The 16,414-nt window shown below is 39.6% G+C and overlaps 1 protein-coding gene across 4 annotated transcripts in view; it reads left to right on the plus strand.

Moving 5' to 3' along the window:
• The first annotated feature begins 250 nt into the window (after positions 1-250).
• The window catches only part of DBT (dihydrolipoamide branched chain transacylase E2), a 69,165-nt gene continuing 53,001 nt past the window's right edge, over positions 251-16,414 (plus strand). For 2 of the 4 annotated variants that reach the window (XM_007977826.3, XM_007977825.3), the window contains exons 1-3: positions 251-351; positions 8,947-9,070; positions 13,987-14,062. In XM_007977826.3, coding sequence (XP_007976017.1) covers positions 301-351; positions 8,947-9,070; positions 13,987-14,062 — 251 coding nt within the window. In that variant the 5' untranslated portion in view covers positions 251-300. Of the gene's footprint in view, positions 352-1,039; positions 1,100-8,946; positions 9,071-13,986; positions 14,063-16,414 lie in introns of all 4 variants that reach the window. The other 2 variants (XM_073008546.1, XM_007977827.3) reach the window with 2 other exon arrangements.

Consider the following 16,414-nt stretch of genomic DNA (forward strand, 5'->3'; position numbering starts at 1 on the left):
TCCCCCATCACATACACTAAAAAGATTATCTTTGGTGCATCCGTATTTACACAGCAGTGTTAAATTTGGGCTGCCCTCTGCCCCGCCTCCATCCCCCAGGCTCTTTTCCCTCCCCGCGGGGTCCCCAACCTTAGACTTTAGCTCAGGCCCCGCCCTACTCCCTGGTTGGCTGTTGGGTAGGAGGCTCGTTTCTTCCCTCCCTATTGGTCGCCCAGGGGGAGGCGCGTCTCCCATCTTCTGATAGGTCGCGCCGCGGAGAGTCTCTCGGGTTTGCGGCGCAGCTGTCATTTCCGGGGTAAGATGGCTGCAGTCCGTATGCTGAGAACCTGGAGCAGGAATGCGGGGAAGCTGGTAAGCGGGTTTGGGCAGATCTGAGGCCGGGAAGGAGTGATTTGTCCGGAGTCATCCAGGAGTGGTGTGTTTCGTTCTCCTCCGGTGCCAGGCGTCCAGGGCACGCGTGATGGAGAGGTGAAGGGATGCATGCAAAATAAAGGGCGGAGAACGGAGCCAGTCGACTAGTCTGGAGTGGAGACCCACTCCCTCCCCTTACCTGGAAGCGCTTCTGCAGCGACTCAGCCGTCCTCCTGCTCCATCTGTACCCCGAGGCCCAGCTGGCGTTTCATTGAGCCCCTTCCAGATGCCAGGCATTGGTGATAGGCGCTGTGGATCCAGAGATATATTCGTTTAGCATTTATTGCGTACCCACAGTATGCCAAACACTGGTAACACGACCCCTGCCCTCAAGGAATTTACAATGTGTAGAGGAAGAGGCCGTTCAAGTTATAGAATATCACCAGGGGGCCCTGCTTCCGAATAACTGAGCGGCTTGTACTTCACTCTTTTGGCTTGTACTTCTACATCCGCACCACATACCATTCCTACCCTTTTGTCACCAAGGCTGTGACCCACCACCGTCTCCCCTGCACTTCCCTCTCTTTCTCCCAGTCTTAGCACCAAGCACTGACACATCCCGGTAATGATATTATTTCACCCTATTTGCTTAGTATTTCTTCTTCCTGCCCCCTCTCCCTTTCCCTAGATGTTCCTGCCTTGGTGACCCCGATCTTACAAAAACTTTCAAGAGCCTGCTATGTACCAGGTACTGTGTTAGGCACTGGAGATACAAATATGAAATAGACATCATATCTTCCTTCTCAAGAGATTACAACCTTGTCGTGGAGGACAAAGGAGAGGGAGATAGATATTAAGAAATTACAACCCAGCATGAGAAGTACTGTGATGAAACAAGTGCCTAGAACTACAGGAACACACAGGAGTAGACACCTATGGCGGACTTGAGGGTCAGAGGAGTTACCAGAGGATACTATATGACTTGAGATTTAAGAAGGATAAGTAAGAGATAACTAGGAGAAGAGAGCTCTTCTCAGCAACACTTACATATATTGGTCTCTCTTCTTTCTAGAGCTTTCCATTCTTGTTTTCTGTGACACCAGTCTCCCAATATTATTCTTTCTTCATATTTGGCCACTTCATCCCAATATCCTCTTTCCCTACCAACCTTTTAAATATTGCTGTTTCTAAAGGGCTCTGACTTTGGCCCTCTGCACTTTTCCCACTTTCTGGGTTATCCCATCCACTCTTTGGATATAGTAACCATCTATGCTGATGAGTTCTAAAGTTCCCCAGTCTTCCAACCAGGTCTACTCCAAACCCGTATATCCTACTGTCCTGGAAATCTCCAGTTTCATATGTATATGATGTTTTCCAGCTGCAAGTAAAAACCTAACCAATAAATAGGAAATTATCCGTGAATACAGAGCATCCCCAATTAGATATCAGCTCGCGTTAAGTGGCTTACGATTATCAGTGTCATCATTTCCCTAGTAGTTCATTTGTCCTTTTCCTACTGTTTACAAGAGGGCTGCTACAACTTCTTTTTTTATGTTCAAGGCAGGAAGGAGGAAGAGGACGAGGTTCCAGTCTCATTGACCGGAACAGTGTTACATGGCCACTGCTAGCACAAGGGAGCTTAGAAACACTTGTGTGTTTTTTTGTTTGTTTGTTTTGTTCTTTTTTTTTTTTTTTTTTTTTTTTTTGAGATGAAGTCTCTCTCTGTCACCCAGGCTGGAGTGTAGTGGTGCAATCTTGGCTCACTGCAACCTCCGCCTCCCAGGTTCAAGTGATTCTTCTGCCTCAGCCTCCCAAATAGCTAGGACTACAGGCACATGCCATCATGCCCAGCTAATTTTTGTATTTTTGGTAGAGTCGGGGTTTCACCATGTTGGCCAGGCTGGTCTCGAACTCCTGACCTCAAGTGATCTGCCTGCCTTGGCCTCCCAAAGTGCTGGGATTACAGTGTAAGCCATCATGCCCAGCAGAAAAGCTTGTCTTTAGTCTTCTCACAATGTCTGCCATAAAGCTTCAAAGCACGTCAGACTCTCCAGGCTCTAGAACTGAACCCTCAAACCAGTGTCTCTTAATTTTTGTTTTTGTTTTTGTTTTTTTGGGAGGAGTCTTGATCTGTTGCCCAGGCTGGAGTGCAGTGGTGCAATCTCGGCTTAATGCAACCTCCACCTCCTGGGTTCAAGCGATTCTCCTGCCTCAGCCTCCCAAGTAGCTGGGACTACAGGCACGCACCACCATGCCTGGTTAATTTTTGTAATTTTAGTAGAGACGGGGTTTTGCCATGTTGGCCAGGCTGGTCTTGAATTCCTGAATCAGGTCATCCTCCCACCTTGGCCTCCCAAAGTCCTGGGATTACAGGCATGAGCCACTGCCCTGGCCCAGTTTCTCTTGATTTGAGCCTGTAATTCTCTCTGAAGAAATCTAGTCATGATTTTTTCACCCTGCCCTCAACTGGAGATGTCTTGGCCCTTCTTAACTGGATTATATGCCTCCAGTGGTCTTGTCATTTTTCCAACCCATTCTCCATAGTGTAGCCAGAGTGATCTTATAAAGTAAGAGACATTTGATAATGTCATTTTCTTGCTTAAAACTGCCTTCAGCAAAATGTCCAAAATTCAAATGACTATGAGGCAATTTATGATCTGGACCTTTCTAGTCTCTTAGACCTCATTCCTTACCAAAATCTACCCATTCCACCCCCAACTCTGACACTTCTCCACCCTTATTCCACACTAAACTACACTAGAACTCTGTTGAACAACTTGAGTTAATTGCACACACACTGTGCTTTCTCTCTCAACTCCAGACCTTTACTCCAGACCTTTGCACTTGTATTTCCTCTGCTTTAAAGACTCTTGCCTTACTCCCCTGTGGCCTCATCGCAACATACCTCATCCCCTGGGTTACTCCTACTCATCCCTCAGGTCTTACTTCAACATAACTTTCTCCAGCTAGGTTCCCTTAACACACTCTATTTCCTTCATTATAGCACGTGTTATAATCACCTGTTTACCTTTACCTTTCACTGGACTGTGCATTCTATAAGGGAAGAAATTGCATCTGTTTTGTTGTCTGTACAATCCCAAGTGCCTGGCACATTGTAGGTGCTCATAAATATTTTTTAAACGACTCAGTAGAAAAAAGTCAGGCTTTTAAACTTTTGTAAAAAGTTGTAAGCAAAAACAGCTCTTACTCCTGTAGTAAATTATTAAAATAGCTTTATAATGTTGTGTTTTACATTTCCCTAGGACATCATGCATTTGACTCTTGATTAATCATGCCATTTGGAATTTTTCTGTTGTGTCTGTTTTCCTGTAGTAAAGTGTAAGCAATTTGAATTCAGGAACTATATATTGCATCTTATTTAGCTTTGCATTTCCAAGTCCAGTACAATGTCTGACTTTAGGAGTGCTCAACAGCTGCCTATTGAATTATTATTAAATATTTCCTTAATATGCTACTTTGGTGAATGGTTTTATTTCCCTTTATGTTTTTCTGTCCTGGTTGTGATATTGAATTATTAATTTTTTATTTTTATGTTTTTTGAGACGGAGTCTCACTCTGTTGCCAGGCTAGAATGCAGTGGCGCAGTATCAGCTCACTGCAACCTCCGCCTCCCGGGTTCAAGGGATTCTCCTGCCTCAGCCTCCTGAGTAGCTGGGTCTACAGGCACATGCCACCACACCCAGCTAATTTTTGTATTTTTAATAGAGATGGGGTTTCACCATGTTGGCTAGGATGGTCTTGATCTCTTGATCTCATGATCTGCCTGCCTCAGTCTCCCAAAGTGTTGGGATTATGGGCATGAGCCACTGTGCCTGGCCTAATTTTTTATTTTATTCATTATTATTTTTGAGACAGGTTCTTGCTCTGTTGCCCAGGCTGGAGTGTGGTGGCATGATCTTGGCTCACTGTAGCCTTTACCGCCTGGGCTTAAGTGGTCCTCCTTCCTCAGCCTCCCAAGTAGCTGGGACTACAGGCATTCACCACCACACCCGGCTAATTATTTTGATTTTTAGTAAACAAGGTCTCACTACGTTGCCCAGAATGGTCTTGAACTCCTGGGCTCAAGTGATCCTTCCACTTTGACCTCCCAAAATGTTGGGATTATGGGCATGAGCCACTACACCTGGCTGAATTATTTTTTAAAATCAAGGAAAGACCTATTTTAGTCAAACAATTGCATTAAGAGTTAGACTACATGTGTAGTTGTTCAACCAGGATATATTTGAGAATGAAAATGGTGTTATTAATAATTGCCTTGAATTACTAGGGGTGAATTGGGTGTCACCTCAGGCAAATTGGTACAGATGGTCCCCATAGAATTAGGTGTCTTTAGTATTGTTCGTACATGAATTTAGAATTGCTTCAAATATAAAATATATAAAACTGGTAATTCTATAAGCATGCCTTTTTAAAATTGGAGGTTTAAATCCTTATGCTTAATTTACTAGTCTAGCTGGGTGTGGTGACTCACACCTGTAATCCCAGCATTCTGGGAGACTGAGACAGGAGGATTGCTTGAGCCCAGGAGTTTAAGACCATCCTGGGCAAAAAAGTGAGACCCTGTCTTTATTTTATTATTATTTTTTGAGATGGTATTACAGGCGTGAGCCACTGCGCCCAGCCAACTCTGTCTTTGAAGAAAATTAAAAAATATAATTTACTAGTCTAATAGTCTGTTTCTAGAAAAAAAATTTAGAATTCTAGCTTGAAAAATTATTTTTTCTCCTCTTTCCTGTTGCCTGTTAATCCATCTATTCAGCAGCTTCACTGTGCTTTTAGCCTTCTCCTCATAGCCATTCAATTGCTATTATATTAATCATATACTGCCTATGGTACTTTTGTTGCTTTTTTTCTTTTTCTACTGTTAATTACCTCAGTCAGGAGCCTGTTGCTTTGCGTCTCAGATACTACACAGTACTCTCCCCTTCTTACCTGTGGTCTCAGTTACCCACGGTCGACTGCAGTCTGAAAATAGGTGAGCACAGTACAGTAAGATATTTTGAGAGAGAGACCACATTCATAAAACCTTTATTAAAGTATATTATCATAATTTTTCTCTTTTATTATGTTACTGTTATTACTCTCTTACTGTGTCTGATTTATAAATTAAACTTTATCATAGGTATGTATGTATAGGAAAAACATGGTATATGTAGAATATGTAGGATTCACTATTTGGGGGGTCTTGAACGTGTCCACTGCCCATAAGGAGATAAGAGAGGAATACAGTAATAGTTTCTTTTTTAAAAAAAGATCCTTTTTTGATAATTTTGGTATGTAATAGTTTCTTGACTTCTCCCTTTCTCTCCGGATTTTATCTGTTGTAATCTATTCAGTAAACCACTACTAATATCCTAATCCTTTTTCTTCAATAACCCATAATGTATGAGTTAAGACTCCTTATACTGACATTATAGTCATCAACCATTTCCTCCTTGAGCTGTTTCCACTGCTCTTTTATACCTTTGGTCAAACCAAATCAAGCTGCTCAGTGTCCCAGCAGATATGCTAAGTAAATTTCTGCTGTAGTTTATTTATGCTGTTTCCTCTGCCTTAAAAGTGCCCTTCTGCTCTTTTATTATGGAGGCTTATTATGCACAGTGCAGCTTAAATCTTCCCCCAAGAAGCCTTCCCAGGTCACACTAATGTGAAAAAAAACCCACCAGACCCCTTTACTTAAACTCCTTTTTTTTTTTTTTTTGAGACGGAGTTTCGCTCTTGTTGCCTAGGCTGGAGTGCAATGAGATTACAGGCATGAACCACCATGCCCAGCCTACTTAAACTCCTTTATCACTTACTGCCTGTGCCTTTTTTTGTGTGTGTGTGAACCTATGGATTATATTGAAGAAGGCTATGTCTCTTATTACAAAAAGTTAGAGCATGCATGGCCATGCTTGAGTATGTTTGTGTGTGTGTGTGTGTGTTTATTTTCTCACATAGGTTGTAAACTCTTTGAAATTAGGGATTATTTCTCCTACTTCTAGGGTCTTTGACATCAAATTTACTTAGCTTCAGAGCTTGATTGTTCCACTTATTTGCTGTGTGACTTTGGACAAATTACTTCACCTTTCCCGTCAGTTTCCTGTGTGTTGAAGAGGGCTAACGTGTATGTTCCACAGGGAAATTGTAAGACATAAAAATGATGTCTGGGTCAGCCATCATGGCTCATGCCTGTAATCCTAGTCCTTTGAGAGGCCAAGGTGGGCGGATTGCCTGAGCTGAGGAGTTCGAGACCACCCTGGGCAACATAATGAAACCCCGTCTCTACTAAAATACAAAAAAAAAAGTTTAGCTGGACATGGTGGCACATGCCTGTAGTCCCAGCTACTTGGGAGGCTGAGGCACAAGAATCGCTTAAACCTGGGAGGCAGAGGTTGCAGTAAGCTGAGATCTTGCCACTGCACTCCAGCCTGGGTGACAGAACAAAACTCCATCTCAAAATAAAAACCAGCAACAAAAAAGATGATGTCTGAAAAGACTGGTTTTCCTTTTTCTTTTTTTTGGAGACAAGGTCTCTCCTATCACCTAGGCTGAAGTGCAGTGGTGTGATCTTGGCTCATTGCAACCTCCACCTCCCAGGTTCAAGCGATTCTTTTGCTTCAGCCTCCCGAGTAGCTGGGACTACAGGTGTGTGCCACCACTATGTCCAGCTAATTTTTGTATTTTTAGTAAAGAGGGTGTCTCGCCACATTGGCTAGGCTGGTCTTGAACTGTTGACCTCAAGCGATCCACTCACCTCAGCCTCCCAAAGTGCTGGGATTACAGGCAAGAGCCACCATGCCTGGTCTGTCTGAAAAGGCTTTGAAAGTACTCAGCACTTGGGAGGCACTCGATAAATGTTAAGCTTGGCAGTTTGTACTGCCCCTCATCCATGAATAGCTCAACTGGAGTTGTGTTGTTGTTGAAGGTAAGACCTTCTAATAGTTTAATTTTCTTTCAAACGTTTTAAAAATATCAACAATTTTATTTAAATTAAGGTGGATCTATATACTTCAAAACTTTCCTTTTATTGTCCCTAAGTTTTATGTCTGATGAAACAGGTTGATTCACTCCTCTGATTTGATTATTGACCAAGAGTCAGGATTATGGGAGCTGAAGGAGAAAGCAAGGACAAACAAAATGGAAATGTTTGGGAAAGAGAATTCTTTCATTGTCTTCTAGTTTTAAGCTATCAATTTTAATTATTTTAGTTAGGCTTTGTATTTCCTGAATATTAATGTTAATAAGAATAAAATGTAGATATTATAAAGATTAGTTGATTTAGGGTGATCTCTAAAGTTAAGATGAATGATTTAAGATTATTTATGTTTTAGGAAAGGGATCTTCAGTTTTTCTTTGCCTTCAGAAATCAGTAATAGCTTGAAATTTAAAGTAAAACATAAGAATTTAAATGTATTGTTCTTGTCAGTAAACCAAACTTTTAATTTTATGTTATTTGCTATCAGAATAAAACAAAAATTCTAGTTTATAAATATGTATTAAAGCATAACTGTACTATATAATGTTTATTATAACATAGCCTTTAAGAGCTAATCACCACTAATGTACATGATTTTTTTTTTTAAGTAAAAGTGACTCTGTTACATACATGAATAAGTTTCACTTATCAGTATTCCTATACTAAGAAGGTTAGAAATTTCTGCAGAGAAGTAAGCTCAGGGTTTTAAAATTAAATAAGTAAATACATGTCTGTAGTTTATGTTTACAGTGTGATGTAGTTAGGTATTAATAGCATTAAAATATTAACTTTCAAAATAAGATATTATGGCCCGGCATGGTGGCTTGCACCTGTAATTCTAGCACTTTGGGAGGCTGAGACAGGAAGATTGCTTGAGCTCAGAACTTCAAGTCCAGCCTGGGCAATATAGTGATACCTTATCTCTACAAATAATAAACAAAATTAATTGGGTGGGGTGGCATGCACCTGTGGTCCCAGATACTTGCAAGACTGAGGCAGGAGGAGCCCTTGAGCCTAGAAGGTCAAGGCTTCAGTGAGCTGTGATTGTACCACTGCACTCCAGCCCGGGCAACAGAGTGAGACCCTGTCTCAAATACACACACACATACACACACACACACACACACACACAATACCTTTCAGACACTTAGGTTTTAATATATAGAGTTGAATACTTTTGGGCCTACTGATTTCTATAAGAGGTTTTTAAATAATATTATACTAAGGTATATGTAAAATAGTGAATGCTAAAGAGTCATCTATAAGTTACCATAAGTAAACTTGAGGGTATCATACTATACAAGTGTTTCATTGTTTTTAGATGCTAACTGTTACTTTAGAATTTTTTAGTAGTTTTAGTTCAGGAAGTCCAATGATTGAAGCATACATATAAGCTGACGTATTTATACATCAGAATACACTGTTAAAATGTCTTTACTTTCAGAAGGAATTTTGAGCAAGGATCATAAATGTAACAAATCTAAATCTAAGGATATCATATTTCTATTGTGATAATGGTTCTACTTTTAGAATAGAATTGAAATTCAGTTTATACTTAGAGATAAGCCAGTGTGATCGTTTATAAATGGTTTTACTTTTTGTTTTCTCATCTGTAGATTTGTGTTCGCTATTTTCAAACATGTGGTAATGTTCATGTTTTGAAGCCAAATTATGTGTGTTTCTTTGGTTATCCTTCATTCAAGTATAGTCATCCACATCACTTCCTGAAAACAACTGCTGGTAAGTATGATTTCAAAATAACATGTATAAAATAATGTTTTGTACCTCATTCAGTAATATGTTTTAGTAGTTGATTGAGACTTTTTAAACCAAAAAAAAGTTGACTCTGTATTTCTAGCTGGGCCCTTCCCATCTCCCCACATTTTCCCAATTCTCACTTTCTTTTTTCTCATCCCTCCTTTTTATATACTATCCTTAACACCGGTACCCCTTTTTAAAAGAAAATTTTTTTTTAGAGACAGGATCTCACTCTGTTGCCCAGGTTGGAGTGCAGTGGTGCAATCACAGCTCACTATTACCTGAACTCCTCGGCTCAAGTGATCCTCCTGCCTCAGCTTCTTAAAGAGCTGGGATTGCAGGCATTAACTTATCTCACCCAGCACTTGTGTCTTTATAATGTTGGGAATGGGTTGTGTTGGGCCATCTGTTTATCATCTGGCTCATCTAAGTGCAATAGTCAGCATTGATATGACTTTCTCAGTCAAGGTAAATTGTTGACAATAGAAGTATCTTTGTGTTGTTGTACATATTGTGGTATTGTTTGTTGAAAGAAGCACTTAATCTATCATGTGAACATGGTGTGATGAAACCAGCCTGATTTAGTCCTAAATAGAAAATTCCCTGACTTTTACCATTTACTTACTTTTCCCCCAGCTTTTTCTACCCTCTGTAAAGAACTTGAAGGATTAAGTATTAGATTTGGCAAGGGCATAAGAACTGTTTTTTCCCCGATGTTCTATTTAGAACCCTGATAAAGAACCATAGACTTTTGTTATACCATTAAGTTTTTGACAGATACATGGGAGCTTAGTTCATGCTGGCAATGAAAAATGGGGGAATTCCAGGCAGACCCCAAGTCAGCCTTTCCATGCTCTTTTTTTTTTTTTTTTTGGAGACAGAATCTCACTCTGTTGCCCAGGCTGGAGTGCAGTGGCACAATCATAGCTCACTGTAACCTCAAACTCATGGGCTCAAATGATCCTCCTGCCTCAACCTCCTGAGTAGATGGGACTACAGGAGTGCATCACTACACCTGGCTAATTTATTTATTTATCAGGGTGTTGTCACAGTGTCCAGGCTGGTCTAAAACTCCTGGATTCAAGAGATCCTCCCGCCTCTGCCTCTCGAAGTGCCGGGATTACAGGCATGAGCCCTGCACCCAGCCTTCCATGCCTTTTCTTTCTTTCTTTCTTTTTTTTTTTTTTTTTGAGACAGGGTCTCGCCTCTCAAAGTGATGGGATTACAGGTGTGAGCCACTGTTCCCAGCCATCTTCCGTGCTTTTTCTATGTCATCCACTATAGCCTAAGATATGTAAACTTTACCTTCACTACTTTTACAAACATTTCCATTTTTTAAAGTTGATCTTTTTTTGTTACTTCCCAGAGAAAATAGAGGTCATTCAAGTAAATACTTCAACTTCCTGGTCCAGTCTGTAAACACTTAGGAGCTTTGGGTTCCTGGATACACCAGTTCCAGGCTACTTGGATTCCAGGTCTACAAATTACTAGCGGTGTACCTTTGAGCAAGTTTCACCATCTGGGAAATGGGAGTAATCATGGTATTTAGCTAATTGTATTCTTGTGAGAATTCATTCGTTCAACAACGAATATTTATTGATCACCTGTGTTCCAAGGCACTGCTCTAGGTGCTTGGTATATATCAGTACACAAAACAAAGATCCTTTTACTTGGGTGGATTAAATAAATTAGAATATGTAAAATATTTACATATTCGAATACAGCTTAAGTGTGCTAATACTGCTTACATATACTAATACTGCTTTCTCTGGACACTTATTAAGGTTTCTCTTCTTCTGCTCCTGTTTTAAACTTCAGTTTCTAATAGGATCCCATCCTTTGCCCTCTCTTCTTGTACTACATCTACACACATGCCTTCAACTCTCACCTCATTGAACACTTCTGAATCTGTAGCAGTAGCTCAGATTTCTCACCAACTGCTAACAGTTGGGAGGGGAGGGGAGAAGGAGGGGGAGAGGGAGGGAGGGAGGGAGGGAGGAAGGAAGGAAGGAAGGAAGGAGAGGGGAGGGGAGGGGAAACAAAAGAAAAAAAAAAAGAGAAGGAGGAGGAGGAAGGGAAGGGAAGGGATGGGAAGAGAAGGGACGGGACCAGGAGGGAAGGGGAGGGGAGGGAAGCTAGAAACCTAGAGTCATCGGGAGGGAGGGACGAAGGGAGGAAAGGAAGGAAGGAAGGAAGGAAGGAAAAGGGAGGGAGGGAGGGAATGAAGGAAGGAAGGAAGGGAGGGAGGAAGGAAGGAAGGAAAGAAGGAAACCTAGAGTCATCCTGAGGGAGGGAGGGAGGGAGGAAGGGAGGGAGGAAGAAAAGCTAGAAACCTAGAGTCATCCTGACTCTAGTCTCACATCAGATTGATGATCAAAACCTATTAATTTTACATCTTACATATTTCTTAAATCTGCCTTCTTTTCAAACAGCTTTGAAAAGTATATAAATATATAAATCACATACTTCTGTGCTAGGCAAAGTGTCTCACACCTGTAATCCCAACACTTTGGGAAGCTGAGGCAGGAGGCTTGCTTGAGGCCAGGAGTTCGAGACCAGCCTGGGCCACAAAAAAGTGAGATCTCATCTCTACAAAAAATTTTAAAAAATTACTTGGGTGTAGTGGTATGCACTTGTAGTCAGCTGCTAGTCCTAGCTGAGGTGGGAGGATTACTTGAGCCCAGGAACTTGAAGTTATCATGGGCTGATTGTGCCACTGCACTCCAGCCTGGGCAACAGAGTGAGACCCTGTCTCTAAAAAATAATAAATTAATAAATTCTATACTTCTGCTTCTTACCTGAAGTAGCCTCCTGCTTCCCCTGCCTTGTTTTGCCTCTGCCACCCACTCCCTGACCCCTTCTACCACACTCCTGCCAGAGATTTTTTTCTTCTAAAATTATAGACCTCCTAAAGTTGCCGATCTGATATTATAAATAGGATTCCATATCAGTTAATTATTGCTGAATAACAAACAATCCCACAACTAAGTGGCTTAAAGCAACAAGGACTGATCATTTCTCAGGATTCCGTGGGTTGGCTGGGTGATTTCCTTGCTGGTTACGCCCGGGTTCCCTAATATGGCTGTATTTGACTAGAGGATCATTTGGGCTGGAAGATCCAAGATGGTCTCTGTCATGTGTCTGACAATTCATGCTGGGTTTCAGAAGGGGCACCTCATGTCTCCTTTTCCTGATGTCTCATCCTCCAGTAGACTAGATCGACGTCCTTCCATGAGGATTTTAGGGCAGCATTCCAAAAGGGAGAAGGGAGAAGCTGTGTGGACTTTTGAGGCCTAGCCTCACGAACCTGCACACTTCACTTCTGTTATATTCTATTTGTCAAAGCAAGTCACAGCCCAGCACAGATTTAAGAACTGGTAAAATAGACTCCACTTCCTGATGGGAACAGCTGTAAAGAATTTATGACCATGTTAACTTACCACTGGGTCCTGATCACCTTTAGGATGAAGTTCAAATATTTTAGCATGGTGCACAAAGTCTTTCAAATCTGGGCTGATTTCTTGCCATATACTGTATCTTTGGCTATGGAGAACTGTTTGTTCTTTAACCTTGCCATAAACCATCACATTTTCATGCTGTTCCTTGCATATTGCTTTGTATAGAGGTGCCATAGTGTATTTTCTTGTTTTTGTGTTACTTAGATTGATTTCCAGTTCGTCATTATGACCCTATAGTAACCATTTTTTAGCAAGTGGAATTACTTATGGAATCAAGAATGTTGATTAAAAAAAATTTTTTTTTAATGCTTTTGATTCTTAATGCTAAACCATTCAGAAAGTTGCCAGGTTATACTCCAGTTAGCAAGCTGTGAGAGGACCCAACTTGCTAGAGAGGAAGTAAGAGGTACCTAATACCTCCATAACCAAAATGTATTTTTTAGTTTTTATTACCAATTTAACTCCTCATATTTAAGAAAATTTTACAACCCTAATTAATTTGTTATATGTTTTATAAGCAAATATGGTTAACAGCAGTCTAAAGATACAGGAGCATTCCTGAATAGGTTCAGAGCCATTTGTTAACCTGGAAAAGTGGGAGGGTCCATACATGCTTTCAAATGACCAGAAATACTTTTCTCTTTTGAGAATAATTACTATACAGTATCACTGGCATCTAAGTATTACAAAGAGGGTATAGAAGCCAGGTGTGGTGGGTGGTCCCAGCTTCCTCAGGAGATGGAGGGAGGAGGATTGCTTGAGCCCAGGAGTTTGAGGCTGTAGTATGCATTTATGCACCTGTGAATGTCCTCTGCACTCCAGCCTGGGGAACATAGTGAGACTCTGTCTCTAAAAAAGGAGGGATGGGTAGAAATTTGAAAAGGAGTAAAAAATGGGAAGAGGAAAGAGACGACTTAGGGATAAGTTGGCAGAACATACGTTTGGACAAACAAGTTTCCATCAAGTTTGCTAGATATAGAACTGCCTGATTTTTAGCCATTAAGAATGAGAAAGAATAGTTATATAAATTCAAAAGAAATCTGTTCATGTTACTATAGTTTTATAACTTAAAACAAGGATATCTAGCTGGGTTTCTCTTTGTATATCTTTGTTCTATTTTCTATTCATTACATTGTTTCAAAATTTAATTAATTTGTTAGTGGGGCCTTTTATAGCCCTATAACAGACCATTTTGGAAGTTGGAAAATGTAAGTTCTGTGGCAGTGCCAGGAGGTCTGTGTTGTAAAATAATTTATTTAAATCTCTGATGGTTATGAATAATGGTTATGCTCTTAAAAATTATAAAATGCTGTTTTTTCTGTCTGTAAGATGGAAGAATTTCTGCCTCTGCCTGAGAACATTCTCTGATTTTAGATGTGAAAGTATATATTAGTAATATGTTACATACTTAATGAGATCGTTTCTCATTTGTCTTTGAAGCTCTCCGTGGACAAGTTGTTCAGTTCAAGCTCTCAGACATTGGAGAAGGGATTAGAGAAGTAACTGTTAAAGAATGGTAAGTGAATCTGAAAAAATCTCTTAAGTAAATTTAAAAATAATTTGAGTAAAAATAACTATTTTTATTTTTATTTATTTAATGGATAGTTGGAATCTAAATTGAGAAACGTCTTTATAAACACATAATGCATTTTTAAAAGCAATAAGGTAGAATTACCTTGTGTTGATGATATAGTGGTGAAGGAATTTGTCATACATCAAGGTACTTTATTCAATGTGATTTAAAACTGTCAGGTAGTCTGAGCTCTCTTCACTGTACTGAAAATGACTTTAGTAAGAATATATGTTTGACTTACCATTACCTGATACAGTTTACTTGCATGTTTAGAAGAGATGAAAATATTTTACCAGAAATCACGAATTGAAAAATAAATTTTGAAACATTGAAAAATTATCCAAAAAAGGGCCTGAAAGAAACAAAACCCTTTCATCCTCTACCCCATTTCTTTATTTCACCTTCTGGAAAAATAGAAACACCTCTGGGTACCGGACTCAGTTTTAGAGGTTGTTAGAAGTGGCAGTTAAGATGAGTAAATAGAATACTTTCCACCTTAGATTTATACCATTAAAGATCCTTTTAAGAATCCGGTTCAACCACCTGAACATTCTTTTCTTGTTATTTACTTGTTTTTTACTTCTTTACTTCAAACATTCTTTAAACATTCTTTACTTATTGTTATTGCTTTGTAAGTTAGAAGAGAACTGTAATAACATAAACATACCTTACGGTTATGTCTCTGTTGGCATTGTGGGATTATGGAAATAGCAATGGACTTCAAATCATAAGAGTCTGATCTTGAAACTTATTAGCTGTCCTACCTGTGACTCACTTGGTCTCTTAATGTGTCATATGTGGATAACAGTACTTGCTCTGCCAACCTTTGGAGCGTTGAAAGGATCAAAATAATGTCATGTATAAGAAATGCATTTGATAATACCTCCTTTTCAAGACCAAGATAGTAGTAAAAAATCTTTATAGATTTTTTTTTTTTTTTTTTGGTAGAGATAGGGTCTTACTATGTTGACCATGCTGGTCTTGAACTCTTGGCCTCAAGTGATCTTCCCACCTGGGCCTTCCAAAGTGTTTGGATTACAGGCATGAGCCACTGCACCCAGCCTTTTTTGATTGTTTTAAAAAACCATTTCTTAATTTCTACCTCTTATTCTCTATACCCTTGTGCTTAGTATAGGGCTTACAGCTCTTAGAAGGGGAAATCATTTTATTTCTAATAAAATTCTTAAAGCTCTTTTAATGAGAAACTAATCATTTGATTAGTTTTTCAGAAGTTCTTTAAGAAATATTAAGAGCTTTCTTGAATTCTGTTTTTTTTTTCCTAACTTAATATTGTAAAAAGTAAAGTAGAGGTTCCTCTTCAAAGACGTTCTTCCTCATTTAATTAGGAATAAATAGTAATTTCTCTAAGAAGCAAAATTTATTCAAAGACCTGTGCTAACATTCTTAAATATCTGCTAGCCGTGATAAAGAAATTGATGTCCTTTATGTTCTTAGCTCGTATAATTTAGCCTAAATATTTGCCCTGGCATGCTTATACTGGCCCAAGCAAGCATTAGGTCATAGCCTGTTCCTCTTCCTTATTTGAAGGTGTTTTTACCTTTCTCAGCATTCCACAAGTTACTTCCTCCTTCCTTTGTTCTCCTCTACCTTTGCCTCTTTTAAAAAGTTCTAAGTTGCTAGCCAATCAGGACAAATACAGAATGTGAGGTCCCGTTCCGACCAATGGAAATCGGACACAGCAGCAGGTTGGATGCGTCAGGTTGTAAATGACCCTGTCTCCTTTGTTCGGTGTACTCTTGTGGCAAAACTGCTGTTGAGTGTACTCTTTCTGCAGGAAGTAAAAATGGCCTTGCTGAGTAAATTACATTTATGTTCAAGTGCTATTTCTTTACAGCACTGAGGAACAGGCATTTCAAACAATGTCCATAAATAAGGAAAAAATACGTATTGTGTTGCCCTTGGTAAAATGCTAAAGGGCAGAATTCTAATCTATAAAATGGAGCCTGAGAATAGAAATTTGAATATGTAAGGAAGCATAATTTAACAGAAGGTAGTGTGGTTTTGGGTAAGGTTAAATAAAACTTCATTTATTCTTAGAATTTGTGGGAGCAAATGTATGGAAAAAGAAAAAAAATACTTACATTTCACAAATCCTTTGACAAACTTCTAAAACAAGTTTAGATGTTATATGTTCTTTTGTCTTAAAGTCTATTTTGTCTGATAGTATAGCCACTCTAGCTTGCTTGCTTTCTCTTTTTTTTTTTTTTTTTGAGAGACAGGGTCTTGCTTTGTAGCCCAGGCTGGTCTCAGACTCCTGAGATTACAGGCTAGCCA

This window comes from Chlorocebus sabaeus, chromosome 20, assembly GCF_047675955.1.
Source record: "Chlorocebus sabaeus isolate Y175 chromosome 20, mChlSab1.0.hap1, whole genome shotgun sequence".
Classification (NCBI taxonomy): domain Eukaryota; kingdom Metazoa; phylum Chordata; class Mammalia; order Primates; family Cercopithecidae; genus Chlorocebus; species Chlorocebus sabaeus.